At 41.8% G+C, this 14,913-nt stretch overlaps 2 protein-coding genes across 3 annotated transcripts in view; both read right to left on the reverse strand.

Annotated features, from left to right (window-relative positions):
* mustn1a (musculoskeletal, embryonic nuclear protein 1a) lies at positions 1 to 1,103 on the reverse strand. Its single transcript, XM_034166652.1, has 3 exons — positions 813 to 1,103; positions 585 to 714; positions 1 to 333 (listed from the first exon to the last, which is right to left on the reverse strand). Exons 1-3 carry the CDS (start codon positions 819 to 821, stop codon positions 236 to 238), a joined length of 237 nt encoding a protein of 78 aa, XP_034022543.1. The 5' UTR covers positions 822 to 1,103; the 3' UTR covers positions 1 to 235.
* Positions 895 to 14,913, reverse strand: part of rft1 (RFT1 homolog) — a 27,187-nt gene continuing 13,168 nt past the window's right edge. The window contains exons 4-11 of one of the 2 annotated variants that reach the window (XR_004559593.1): positions 12,946 to 13,237; positions 12,736 to 12,870; positions 12,402 to 12,662; positions 9,021 to 9,165; positions 8,833 to 8,938; positions 8,503 to 8,752; positions 7,539 to 7,838; positions 895 to 1,019 (exon numbers count right to left, since the gene is read on the reverse strand). Coding sequence is in view for 1 of the 2 variants with exons in the window: in XM_034166651.1 (XP_034022542.1) it covers positions 7,674 to 7,838; positions 8,503 to 8,752; positions 8,833 to 8,938; positions 9,021 to 9,165; positions 12,402 to 12,662; positions 12,736 to 12,870; positions 12,946 to 13,237 (1,354 nt within the window). In the remaining variant the exon portion in view is untranslated. Of the gene's footprint in view, positions 1,020 to 7,515; positions 7,839 to 8,502; positions 8,753 to 8,832; positions 8,939 to 9,020; positions 9,166 to 12,401; positions 12,663 to 12,735; positions 12,871 to 12,945; positions 13,238 to 14,913 lie in introns of those variants that run through there. The other variant, XM_034166651.1, reaches the window with a different exon arrangement.

Consider the following 14,913-nt stretch of genomic DNA (forward strand, 5'->3'; position numbering starts at 1 on the left):
CCCCGCCCCCTCTCAAAAAATGAAGATTAACAAGCTATAGCAATAAACATCCTGCAATGAATTCAGTGCACAAATATGTGACATCAACGCAGTGTGCCAAAACAAAAGTTTAACTTCACAAAGACATGATGCCAGTAAAACACAACTTTACAAAGGCGTTTCCCATCTGTTAAGTCAAAGGTGGCGAGATGTGGATGTGACGCAGATGTTCGATCATGGTTGTGAACGTCTCCTGCTACTTGCGGACTGGCCGAGCAGAGCGCGTGTTTAAAACAGTTTCTGCTCCTGACCTCGCTCCGCTGAACACAGAAGGAGCAGCTGTACCCATTTTCTCTGCAAAAATCAGAGAGAAACAACAATGTGGATATCTCACACAGTTAAGACGGCAGCACCACAGCAGAAGTGTATCGTGTACATGCACTGAGTGTCTGGGCAAACACCGAGTCTGGATCCTGGGTATCCTCTCTCTATATGGAGTGGAAACTTCAGCATCAGGAGAAACGCCCGGCGCTCAGACTCCGTGACCTTATCCAGAATGAAAAGTGTTTATCTGTATAACTAGTGACAAAGTTTACTGTTCTCACCACATTCTTCCATGACTTCCTGCGTTTTGCTCTTGGCTGGCCCACTTGCACCAAGTTTATTCTTTGCTCCTGTCAGGTCCTCGTCTGTCACTGCAGGCCGCTGTATTTGCTCAGCGTCTTCTTGAGAGGGCTGCAGGGCAGTCAGGAAGAAAAACTATGATTAAAAATAAACATTTTGACAATTTCATGTTAAAGAATCCTCCTCGAAAGCTGCACCGATTGCCTTACTTGAGACATGCTGATCAGTTGAAGATGATCTGTAAATCCTCCCTGTACTCTGTCAGCTTTCCTTTTTCTGCTGCTTTGTGCAGCTGAACACACGTTTATATGCACTCACTCCTGCAGAGATTCAGTTGTGGATGCTAAATCTGTGTGACGTAGTGGGCCAGTATTCTCCTCCTCCTTTCTGTTGCTGCTTTTTCTCTTGGCCCGCTGCTTTATTGGGATATAATGACATCACTCACACATAAATGTCATCCAGTTAAATTTTAGAGATGCAGAAAACAAAACAAAACAAACAAAATGCAACAAAGTGGACTCATTAATGTGATTATTAACCATCAGTTGACAAGGTTATTGTCTATTCAGCTGCTTCCGTTTGTTATTTGGGATCGCTACAGCAGGTACAGCCAGATCCGCATTGGTATTTGGCACAAGTTTTACACCGGATGCCCTTCCTGACGCAACTCCAGTGCAAGTACTAACCAGGTCCTGCACTGCTTAGCTTCTGAGATCTGACGGAATCAGGCTGACAGGGCAGATCAGCTGCCATCAGATGACAAGATAAAACCTCTTAAATCATTCTAAAGTCAGTTTTAAGCAGAAAACAAGGTGATAATCATTGAGCCACTACTGATGCTCTGAAATGACAGCAGCAGCTGTGGCACTCTGATCGGTCCGCCATCGTTTATTATGAAATAATGCTGAATTTATGTGGAAATAATTGTTGTACAAAAGCTTCAGTTATCTGTGTCTGAGATAGATGACTGGAGTGCAGTTTGAAGCAGAAACAAGGTGATAATTGAACAGCTGGTGACGCTCAGAAATGACGCTGCTGAGCTCTGAAGTGACGTACGAGTGAAGGCAGGGCAGACCGATTTGTAAGGGAGGACCATTCAGTCTGCGACACCGGCATGGTCCTGCTTGAAAGTAATGATGTTCAGATGCTTTCCTTCCTGCTGTTTTATTATAATTACATCCTTATCCTGCCCTTAGGGATCCTAATTCCAGTGATGCACAGAACAGCCTGAAAAACAGGAAATAATCACAGAACATTTTCCTCCATAATGTGAACATATCACATTTTTATCTGTTAAAATATAAGCAAAATCACAACACCGAAGGTAGCACAGGAATCACTGAAAATGTTTATCTTTGCATGCACGTACCCAGAGCTGCAGCAGGGAGTGGCGCACAATGCAATGAAAAGTCCTGGTGGAGCTGAACTTCTTCCATTAACAGATGATGGAGGCCACTGTGCTCATTGGGACCTTCAAAGCAGCAGAAATGTTTCTGTGCCCTTCCCCAGATTTGTGACTCAAGACAATCCTCTCTCAGAGGTCTACAGACAATTCCTTTGACTTTATGTTTGGTTTGTGCTCTGACATGTACTGTCAACTGCGGGACTTTATATGTAGACAGGTGTGTGTCTTTCCAAATCATTTCCAATGAATTGAATTTACCCAAGGTGGACTCCAATTAAGCTGTCGAAACATGATGATGATCAGTGGAAACAGGATGCTGTGAATACTTATGTGCATTTGATCTCTAATGCTGCCTTCACACCGGGCGCGACGCGAGTGATAGCAGCGACAGGTTGCCATGTAATCCTTATGGAACGACGCGTTTTGGCGCCAAGTCACGCAGCGCGACGCGATTTTGAGTGATTGGTGCGTTTGTGGCGCGATATTGCGTCGCGTCACGTCGCACTGCCCTCCTCCCCAAGTTGAAAAATCTGAAATTTTTCATCTTGTCGTGCCGCGATGACCAATCAGGGACTGAATATGTAGTGACGTGGAGATGTCTGGAGTTTGACTGAGGATGTGAACATGTCCTGTCTCTGGTAGCAGCCTGTTAGCAGGACTTATGCCTCTTTTGTACTTTATTTCACAGTTATGATAGAGTTTTTGGAGCGAGCAGCAGCCTCACAGCAGGGGGAGCGGAGTTTCTTTCTCTTTTTATTTTACGTGCACGCGCATTGAATCATCCGTGGAGATTATTTTACTTATTAACTACACAGATGTATAATAAAGCAAATGGTGACTGGTTTGTAAACACAATCATGACAGAGTTTTTGGGGGGAGAGTGAGAAGCAGCCCCACAGCAAGCAGCAGAGTTACTTTTTTTTTTTTAATTGTTTACATGCGCACGTGAACGGGACAGAAGGTCCTCAAACTGGGTCCCGCAGAAGCAGAAGGACCGCTGAAAGCGGCCGTCATCCAGACGCAGCTCCTGCAGCAAATAATGATACTCCCCGAATTGGGAACGTCTCATGACGTTTGTCAGCTTTCCATAACAACTCGCTCCGTGTGATCAAGGTCCGTCATGTTAACTTGACTGACAACTGGAGCCGGCAAGCGGAATGGAAGCTCCTCCTATTTGATGATGCACCGGGGCGAATTTTCGCAGCAAAAGCAGAGCAACACACCAGGCGATGGTGGCGTGTCCGTTGCCACGCGACCCCCGCGAATTTGTGGCGTCTGATCGCGCCCAGTGTGAACGTGGCATTAGTTTTTGTTTATATATATAGATAGATAGATAGATAGATAGATTTGCAAAAAAAAAAAAAAAAAAACTTTCTTTACATTGTCATTATGGGGTATTGTGTGTAGAGGTTTTAGGGGAAAAATAAATTTCAGCCATTTTGGAATAAGATTGTAACATAAAAATGTGTAAAAAGTGATGCACTGTGAATACTTTCTGGATGTACTGTATTTAAATAGCACCTAACATATTGTACCAGGGAGACAAATAAAATAAAATGTGAAGTTACCAAAAAAAATTAAGATTTTTAAAAACAAACAAACAAACAAGCAAACAATAAAAAAATACTCTTACTGAAAGCACAACTGTTGAGGGAACATGGAAGTTATTCATAATTTTGTTGCTATATTTGACGAGTTAGCCCTTTTATTAAGGTGAGTCGAGATCAAACACATCTCACAACCATAGGCAAATAGTGAGCCACTGAAGGGTAAATGGACTGCATTTCTACAGTACTTTTCCATCTGAAGCAGATGCTCCAAGTGCTTTCAAATGATGCCTGACATTCCCTCTCTCTCTCACACACACACACACATTGATGTCAGTGTGCTGCTATGCAAAGTGCTCAACTACACACCAGGAGCAATTTGCCCTTAGTGATTTTCCAGTCTGACAGGGATTTGAATCACCTGGTGAAGTCAGTGGTTGCAAAGAAAATCTGCACCCTCTTGGCCCTTTCTGGAATGTCTTTGGATACCACTGCTTACACCATCACCTCCCCTTTACATCTAATTAGCGAAAGAATCTAATGAAGCTCAAGACATTTTACCTTGGAAACTGTAAAAGTGATGATTGTTGAATGAATATTGTATTTACAATACTTGTTGTACGTAGTTTGGCCCATTACTTGTCCCATTGCAGTAATTCCTCTTAATGCAATATTTCTGTTAAACCTCCTGAATTAAGGTGAAAAGTCTCCATTACTACAACCCCTGGTAATAATTATGGAATCACCGGCCTCAGAGGATGTTCATTCAGTTGTTTAATTTTGTAGAAAAAAAGCAGATCACAGACATGACACAAAACTAAAGACATTTCAAATGGCAAATTTCTGGCTTTAAGAAACACTATAAGAAAACAAGAAAAAAAAATTGTGGCAGTCAGTAACGGTTACTTTTTAGACCAAGCAGAGGGAAAAAAATATGGACTCACTCAATTCTGAGGAATAAATTATGGAATCACCCTGTAAATTTTCATCCCCAAAACTAACACCTGCATCAAATCAGATCTGCTCGTTAGTCTGCATCTAAAAAGGAGTGATCACACCTTGGAGAGCTGTTGCACCAAGTGGACTGACATGAATCATGACTCCAACACAAGAGATGTCAATTGAAACAAAGGAGAGGATTATCAAACTCTTAAAAGAGGGTAAATCATCACGCAATGTTGCAAAAGATGCTGGTTGTTCACAGTCAGCTGTGTCTAAACTCTGGACCAAATACAAACAACAGGGGAAGGTTGTTAAAGGCAAACATACTGGTAGACCAAGGAAGACATCAAAGTGTCAAGACAGAAAACTTAAAGCAATATGTCTCAAAAATCGAAAATGCACAACAAAACAAATGAGGAATGAATGGGAGGAAACTGGAGTCAACATCTGTGACCGAACTGTAAGAAACCGCCTAAAGGAAATGGGATTTACATACAGAAAAATCTAAACGAAAGCCATCATTAACACCTAAACAGAAAAAAACAAGGTTACAATGGGCTAATCGTGGACTGTGGATGACTGGATGAAAGTCATATTCAGTGATGAATCTCGAATCTGCATTGGGCAAGGTGATGATGCTGGAAGTTTTGTTTGGTGCCGTTCCAATGAGATTTAAAGATGACTGCCTGAAGAGAACATGTAAATTTCCAGTCATTGATGATATGGGGCTGCATGTCAGGTAAAGGCACTGGGGAGATGGCTGTCATTACATCATCACTAAATGCACAAGTTTACGTTGATATTTTGGACACTTTTCTTATCCCATCAATTGAAAGGATGTTTGGGGATGATGAAATCATTTCTCAAGATGATAATGCATCTTGCCATAGAGCAAAAACTGTGAAAATATTCCTTGCAAAAAGACACATAGGGTCAATGTCATGGCCTGCAAATAGTCCGGATCTTAATCCAATTGAAAATCTTTGGTGGAAGTTGAAGAAAATGGTCCATGACAAGGCTCCAACCTGCAAAGCTGATCTGGCAACAGCAATCAGAGAAAGGTGGAGCCAGATTGATGAAGAGTACTGTTTGTCACTCATTAAGTCCATGCCTCAGTGACTGCAAGCTGTTATAAAAGCCAGAGGTGGTGCAACAAAATACTAGTGATGTGTTGGAGCGTTCTTTTGTTTTTCATGATTCCATAATTTTTTCCTCAGAATTGAGTGATTCCATATTTTTTTCCCTCTGCTTGGTCTAAATTACTGACTGCCACAATTTTTTTTCCTGATTTCTTATAGTGTTTCTTAAAGCCAGAAAGTTGCCATTTGAAATGACTTTAGTTTTGTGTCATGTCTGTGATCTGCTTTTTTTCTACAAAATTAAACAACTGAATGAACATCCTCCGAGACCGGTGATTCCATAATTTTTGCCAGGGGTTGTACAAGCACATCTTGGTAGCTTCATTTCAACTCAAACTCAAAAATTCTATCACTGCCCCAACACTTGTGGACCTGTGTCTGACTATATTTCTCTGTGTGCAGTTACAAATTGTACTGCAAACCTTTTTGTCTATGTAATTAATGGAACACACTTCCTGCTTTGCACAAAACAGTTATATAGTTGCAGTACCCCATGGTTGAAGCTGGCCCATAACCAATTAGGTCATATTTATGGGATCAAAATTCAGTGTATAACTAGGGGATGGGGTGTCAGAATGTGTTGAAGCCATCAAACTTCTCTACTGAATGCTGTACATTAGCACAAGTGTGGGTCTGCATATTTGTTTAGTGCAGTAATTGAGTAATCCTAATGCAACAAACAGATGTGCTTGCTGGAGGTCATTATGGTACTCCAGGTGTAAGGGAGTATGCCCACTCTAGTGGGCTGTGCTCATGACAGTGCTTCCTCGTTGGTTTCCACAGGAATCCACACGCCATCTCTTACTACACTCTGAAGAAGTCATACGGGAAATATAAACTAAGAAAACTGCTCTGCTCTGTTCAGGGCTGGATGAGGTTATGCCAAGAAGGATCCAGTAATGCCTTGTGGGGAAATAAATTCATCTTCTTGGCCATCATGAGTGTAGTTATTCCTAAGTTCCACAGAAATTAATAGCAGCTATCCTTTCCTCTAACAAAGAACTAAGACTTGCTTGTAAAAGACTTGTGAGGCTGAATGTGATAGCAGACATCAGCTGATCAAAAGTAAAACTTATGATGGAGGCACTGAAGAATCACAAATGCCAAGCATCAGTCTGAGTCATTAACCTGATGTCTGCCACTGACAGATCCACCAAATCATTAAACACAACCTTTAGTTTCAAACCAAATTTATTAAACTCAACGAGCAGCCTTTTATATTAGTTAAGTCTCCGGGGGGACTTAACTGGTCGACTGATTTCATTCCTACTGCACATGTGAACTGCGAGTGATATTAACGTCTCGGTGTGACATTAAAATGAAGGTCAAGCTCACTGAGAAGTTTTAAAATCTGATCTACTTGTGGTATCATGATGACATCACCAAATGATGACACTTGACATTAAATGGTTAAGAAAACAATCACATGTTCCACAATAACTTTGAAACAATAATTTCGGGGAGGTGATGGTCTAGTGGTTAAAGCGTTGGACTTGAGACCAGAGGCTCCTTGGTTCAAATCCCAGCCTGACTGGAGAATCACTAAGGGCCCTTGGGTAAGGTGAATGTTGTGTAAAGCGCTTTGAGCGTCTGATGCAGATGGAAAAGCCCATTTACCATTTTACCATTTAAACAAAACTGAAAAGATGATTTAAAGAGGATATTAATTAGCATACAGATTGCCATATGCTGATTTGTACATAATGCCATGATAATGTCACCTCATGTCATCATGTGACAGTACACGATCCAAAAACCACATTTTGGTCAGTAACCCTGAAAACTCGAAGAGCTGGAATGATGATCTAAAGTGCTTAATAGTTTTCCATATATGGTACTTATTCTTCCTGAAGTTACTGACTATTTCTGTAGGAAACACCCCTTTTTTGTATTTTTATTCACCAAAGCAGGAATGATTCAGAGCACTGCATCACCATGACTCCAACCTGAGCACATCAGCCAGTAGGTGTTGTAACATCCATTTATAGTTTTTGAAGAGTTGGCTTCATCGCGTCCAGCTCCATGTTTCTTGTCCTTTTAAGACCGTTTCTTTCTGTACTGTGGTAAAAGTCGTGTCCTGACAAACTGAATGAGCTGAGTCTCTGTAAGAAGAACGGCTCCGAGCACGCAGAGGAGACACAGAGCTCCCATGGTGACATGGACCAACCTGAACAACCAGCCGCTGCCACAGCAGAAAACACCCTAAAACCAGAAAAAAAAGAAAGCCGCTCATATTAGTGACGAGCTGGACGAGACAAAACACAGGTATTACAGCGGTGGTGGGGACAGTTCAACTGAAACGTCAACACCAAATCTTTGAAAACCATTAGCTGACCAATTTAGTTTTGCTATCTTTAAGTCAGCTAACATTTTTTAAAACTAAAATTTAATGATCTCGAACATTACATATTTGTTGATGTTGGAGTTTAAACAGTAATTAAATAAGCAAAATCGACACATCACGCAACAGCAGCAAGCATCACCTTCAAGGCATGTCAAGCCAGGCTAAATGGACTTTCTGTACTGTGAATAAACAGTATATTAATCATAAAGTATTGGTTAATTTCATTTGTTTATTTAATTATTTATGTAGAATTTGATCATCTCATCTCGGCAGGCTAAACCATTTCGGGAACTGCCATGTTTGCGCAACAAACTATTAAAATTTCAGCTGTTTGGGCCTGTTTTTGAAGGTTTTAAGAGTCCATAAAACTAAGCTATAGCTAAAGTCATAGCAGTTGGAGTTTTACTAGTTTATTCCATCACAGTTGACGGTTGCAGTTAGCCAATTAGTGGTTATTGAAGCTAACTTTAAGGTTAGCTGTGCCCACTACGGCTCTGGCGTCATTTAAATGTTTTCTGGTACCTCAGATAGCACTGTGACGGCCGCGCTCATGGCTAGCATCAGCATCAGTAGTGGAGAAGGCAGCAGGCCTCGCAGAGGCATCCACCGACTGGAACTGAAGTAGCGGTGTATGTAAAACAAACTGTGTGAAATGCGGAGGCCCATGTTGAGGCAGTTGGCAAGTATGAAGCCAACACCCCCGGCCCATCGTGTCAGCACGTAGGACAGGAAGAGGAAAGACACCGACAGCGCCAGCATCACCACATTATACCTGAGGACACAACAGAAGCACCACGGTAACTGCCAGCCCGTGCAATGCACAAATCTGTCTGTGGATTTGGAGAATCTTACTTGTCGACCTCATGCTGGCTCATTGCAGCAAAAACAAAACACTCTGTGACACCATTTACAGCGAGCAGGAGAACGTAACAGCTGTAACATCGCAGCAAAGTGGGACCTTCAAGAAAAGAAGGCAGGATTTCTCTTAACTACTTAATATAACTCTGTGTGTGTGTTGATGTGAGTGAGAACTCACTGACCTGCTCCACTGCTCAGCAGAGAGCCGCCATAAACGTCCAGAGCCAAGTGCGAATAGGCGTAGCCAAACACTGTGATGATCAGACCAATCACCACCACCAGTTTCAGCAAGCACTCCAAGACCTCTGCTGCAACACCAACATCTTCCTGCATCCAATAACGAGGTAAAACTCACAAATCACCAATCACAAAGATGGATTTCTGCTTACAAATAAGTCCGTAAGTATTTGGACAGTGACTAAGTCTGTGTGGTTTCGACTCTGTTCGCCACCACAACGGAGTTGAAATTAAACAATTAAGATGTGCTTGTTATGCAGAATTTCACCTTCAAGGAGTTCATCAACAATGATACTTGAACCATTTAGGAATTGCAGTCATTTTTATACATACTTCCTCCATTATTTGAAGATCATGAATGGGTAAACTAAATGTAACACACTGCAAATGATTTGGTTCTTACCAAGAAAGAAAACCTTAGATCTAGAAGTGTTAGATAATTTATCTTGTTTTAAGGGTTAATTTCTTATTTTAAGTGTTCTGCTTATTTCTAGATTTAACAATTTTTATTTAAGAATCTTGTCAAGTGAAATTATCTTATCTATTATATAATCTGTAAAAGCAATTTGTGCACTGCTAAAAAGGGGCATCTAAAAATAAGATTAAAACCCTAAATCTGAGGGTAAAGGTACTCAAAACAAGTGAAATTATCTTGCTGCATGGACAGACAATTTCACTTATTTTGAGTACCTTTACCCTCAGATTTAGGGTTTTTATCTTATTTTTAGACGCCCCTTTTTAGCAGTGCACAAATCACTTTTACAGCCACTTTTCTTAAGACTAGTCAAATGATGATACATAAACATTTCCAAGCTACTGAATATGTCTTGAACTTCCTTTACATCAATTTTTAAGACATACAGTGTGGTATTACATGGTAAATCTGTCTGGAGTAGGTAGTTCTCAAAAACTGTGTGTGTGTGTGTGTGTGTGTGTGTGTGTGTGTGTGTGTGTGTGTGTGTGTGTGTGTGTAAAAAGATGAGTGTGGGAAGCCACCAAGACTGTACAGAATCTGACTGGGAGAAACTCTACATAGTGCAATTTCTGTCTGTTGCATAATCAGTCACAGCCTCATGGAGTGGCACAGAGACGGATATTTACAGTATACAAGAAAACAAACCAATTTTTCAGAAAATACTTCTGTGTATCACTCTACCATAAAGCTGTATAACTGGTGACGTAAAGATGCATTATGCATAATTCCTACAATCACAACCACAAAAGCCTCTAACTCCTTTAAACTGTTATATCTTGGTAGCTTCCCTCAACAATCTTCTTGCATGGTTTGTAGGTCACTCAGATTTTGAGATCTGCCTACTCCAGACAGATTTAACATGCAGTACCACTCTGAAAGGTGCAGTTTTATCACACAGCACAATGCCACAGATGTCGCAAGATTTGAGGGAGCGTGCAATTGGCATGCTGACCGCAGGAATATCAACCAGAGCTGTTGCTCTTTATTGAATGTTCATTTCTCCACCATAAGCCGTCTCCAAAGGCGTTTCAGAGAATTTGGCAGTACATCCAACCAGCCTCACAACCACAGACCACGTGTAACCACACCAGCCCAGGACCTCCACATCCAGCATGTTCACCTCCAAGATCGTCTGAGACCAGCCACTCGGCCAGCTGCTGAAACAATCGGTTTGCATAACCAAAGAATTTCTGCACAAACTGTCAGAAACCGTCTCAGGGAAGCTCATCTGCATGCTCGTCGTCCTCATCGGGGTCTCGACCTGACTCCAGTTGGTCGTCGTAACCGACTTGAGTGGGCAAATGCTCACATTCGCTGGCGTTTGGCACGTTGGAGAGGTGTTCTCTTCACGGATGATGCGAAGGAGATGTGTTGCACTGCATGAGGCAAATGGTGGTCACACCAGATACTGACTGGTATCCCCCCCCAATAAAACAAAACTGCACCTTTCAGAGTGGCTTTTTATTGTGGGCAGTCTAAGGCACACCTATGCACTAATCATGGTGTCTAACCAGCATCTTTATATGGCACACCTGTGAGGTGGGATGGATTATCTCAGCAAAGGAGAACTGCTCACTATCACAGATTTCGACTGGTTTGTGAACAATATTTGAGGGAAATGGTGATATTGTGTATGTGGGAAAAGTTTTAGATCTTTGAGTTCATCTCATACAAAATGGGAGCAAAACCAAAAGTGTTGCATTTATATTTTTGTTGAGTATATATATATATATTCATATTCTATTTCTACCCCATTTTCTTATTTTCTTGTACTGTTACAAGTATTATTATTATTGCTTATCCTTGCACACACTGTTTGATGAACATTTTCCTCTACTTGCACCCATCTTGTGTTTTTTAAGAGCTGACGTAACGTGAATTTCTCCTCTGAGATCAATAATTTTTTATCTTATCTTATCTCTTAATGATTGATGTAAATGAAGCTCAAGACATATTTTGCAACTTGGTGAGTTTCGATTTTAGGGGAGGTGATGGTCTAGTGGTTAAACATTGGGCTTGAGACCAGAGGATTCTCGGTTCAAATCCCAGCCCGACTGGAAAATCACTAAGGGCCTTTGGGCAAAGTCCTTAATCCCCTGTGAAGTGGGTTTCTTGCATGGCAGCAGCCTGACATTGGGGTGAATGTGAAGCATTGATGTGTAAAGTGCTTTGAGCGTCTGATGCAGATGGAAAAGCACTATATAAATGTAGTCCATTTACCATTTTGTTTACCCGCTGCCTGACTGGCTATAAAAGTGATGATCTGTATTAAGATAAGCCTTACTTATAGCCTCTTAAAACATATGTAGAGCAGGTAGCTGAGCAGATAAGGAGTGTATCTGCCAATATGTAGACCTGGATTCCAAGCTTTCTCAAACTACTGTCTGTCGTTGGACAAGACATTTAATCGACACTGTCTCAGTCCACCCAGCTTCAATGGGTGCTAGTCTTTGTTGGGGATGTAACCAGGGTGGAACTGGTGTCCTGTCCAGGGAAAGTCATAGACTTTCATCTGCTTCATGTTGCACAATCCAGAGATAGGCACGGGCCTATATCGGACTTAATTGTTAGATGAACTGTGCATAAAAAGGGAGGTAATTCCTAAATAGTTACTTCTTAGATGAACTGTATATAAAAAGGGATGTAATTCCTTAATAATGTGGTGTTTCTTGTGTTCTGTTTTTGATATTTTTTATGTAATTTTTTTGTGAAACCTCTTGAATTAAAGCTAACAGTAGACACTACAAACACATCTTGATTATTTCACGTAAACTCCACTGCGGCGGTGCACAGAGGCGAACATTGTGTCACTGTCCCAAATACTTATGGACCTGTGTTTCCAGATCCAGACCTGTTTCTGTTTCCTGACACTGCGCCCTCTCTCCAACACTTTGGCAAAGAAGATGTAGAAGCTTTCCTCAATGGGCAAGAAAATGAAGCGTGCCACCATGGAGCCAAGATTATTGACGATGTCATAAACACCCTGGTCCCCAAAGCTGAGAACGTTCAGGAAGGTCATGACGTAGCGCTCACCCTCTGTCAGGATCTGCTTCAGGAAGGACTGCTTGAAGAAGCTCCACGTTAACCGGCCCAGAGTCCAATCAATCAGCGGCTAAAAATACAGCAAGATATGAGGAGCTTTTGCATGAACATTAAAACATTATCATGGTTTTCAGAAGTACTACCTCTCCATCAGCTCTGCCGGGCAGCAGCTCACCAAAACTGTGCAGAGGAAAACTCTTCTTCTTTGCTTCTTCAGAACCCAAGAACTGAAGGAAGTACACGGCATAACACAGCACCAGGAATCCCGTGTACACCAACTAAAAGGAAGAAATGAAAGTCAGACAACGTGAAAGCAGCGCTTACAGCATCAACGGAGAAGTCTCGTTTCTCACCTGACCAGCAGAGAAGATGTAAAGGCCCCACTCATGGGCACACACCACCAGTGCCACCGTGACACTGCACTTAGCAATCATCGCTCCGCTCTCGGCAACCACCTTCAAGCGCACAAACATGTGCGCTTGGGCCAGGACCCAGAGGGGCTCGGCCAGGAGCTCCTGCACTCCTGACAGGGCAAACAATGCCACAGCCTGGCCGTAGTAAGGCACAGAGTGTGGATCTGGTACCTCCAGGAGCCACAGCCACACACAGACCAGAAGGGAGGCCCACAGCACGCCAAGAGGCAACCTGACAAGAGAGACGTGGAGGCAGTTTGTAAACCCCCAAAAAGTGAGGTATAAATCTTCCCAGTTGGACAAAGAGAAAGGAAGGGTGTCAAATTTAAACTAATATTTTTATACACAACTCAGTGGAGGAACATCTGTTCTACCAGATCAGATCAGAAAAGCTAAATGGTTTAACCATTTCCAGTTCAGGTATAAGGACAAAGTGAAAGCAAGCAAATTTAAAAAAAAAGAAAAATCTGATTTCTCGAGTCGAGAGGCTGCACTGCAGGGAGGAGCAGAAGAACTGCAGGCTTCTGGGTGTGGGACAAACTCATGCTGCATCACATCTGGATGTGACTCTGCTGCACTGAGATGTGTGAAGACTACACTGGAACTATCTTCACTCTAGATGTGGGAGGATCTTGTAGGAGGTGGGCTGAAGATGCAACAGGGTTGGGGTAGTAACTCATATGGCATCAATACAAAATGTAGTCCGTTTTTCATTGTCAACACATTTCGTGTTGTTTGTTTTGGTTTTGATTTATTTCATTAGTATGGCCAAAACAGATGGTCACTCCACTGAATCTGTTCTACCTATAATCAAAAAACACTGCAGGTTTCCTGACCACTGCTGCCAATGTGTTTGCTCACAGGGTGGTTCAGTTTTAATCCCTACTCATGTGTAGTGCCTTGGGGAGACTTGTGTTGTGATTGGGCACTGTATAAATAAACTGAACTGAACGGATGTGTTTTCCTGGTGGCGTTTGGAGGTGGTGTGATCTTTACTGTATAAATACGACATTTTACGTGCCTACTACATTCATATTGCTAACTCACCCATATAACGCAGAACAGACAAAAATTGCAATTTTTTAAAAATGGTAATTACCCTTCTGACAGGGCACAAGTGCAAATTTGGAAAATTTGGGTTAACTTAGATAGAACAATCAATGATTAAATGCAGAGTGGTGCATACAGAGCAAAAAGAGAAAGAAACACTCAGTGCATCATGGGAACCCCCCAGCAGTCTAAGTCTATAGCAGCATAACTAAGGGATGGTTCAGGGTCACCTGATCCAGCCCTAACTATAAGCTTTAGCAAAAAGGAAAGTTTTAAGCCTAATCTTAAAAGTAGAGAGGGTGTCTGTCTCCCTGATCTGAATTGGGAGCTGGTTCCACAGGAGAGGAGCCTGAAAGCTGAAGGCTCTGCCTCCCATTCTACTCTTACAAACCCTAGGAACTACAGTAAGCCTGCAGTCTGAGAGTGAAGCGGTCTATTGGGGTGATATGGTACTATGAGGTCCCTAAGATAAGATGGGACCTGATTATTCAAAACCTTATAAGTAAGAAGAAGAATTTTAAATTCTATTCTAGAATTAACAGGAAGCCAATGAAGAGAGGCCAATATGGGTGAGATATGCTCTCTCCTTCTAGTCCCCGTTAGTACTCTAGCTGCAGCATTTTGAATTAACGGAAGGCTTTTCAGGGAACTTTTAGGACAACCTGATAATAATGAATTACAATAGTCCAGCCTAGAGGAAATAAATGCATGAATTAGTTTTTCAGCATCACTCTGAGACAAGACCTTTCTAATTTTAGAGATATTGCGTAAATGCAAAAAAGCAGTCCTACATATTTGTTTAATATGCGCATTGAACAATAGAAGAACTACACAGCTAACAATAAAAGTCACAGGCAG

This window comes from Thalassophryne amazonica, chromosome 3, assembly GCF_902500255.1.
Source record: "Thalassophryne amazonica chromosome 3, fThaAma1.1, whole genome shotgun sequence".
Lineage (NCBI taxonomy): Eukaryota > Metazoa > Chordata > Actinopteri > Batrachoidiformes > Batrachoididae > Thalassophryne > Thalassophryne amazonica.

Bases quoted from the DNA above. Each gene is read 5' to 3' on its own strand.
- mustn1a (XM_034166652.1), bottom strand. The intron at 334-584 runs GTGAGAACAGTA...TGATTTTTGCAG, and splicing joins GGAAGTCATGGAAGAATGTG to AGAAAATGGGTACAGCTGCT.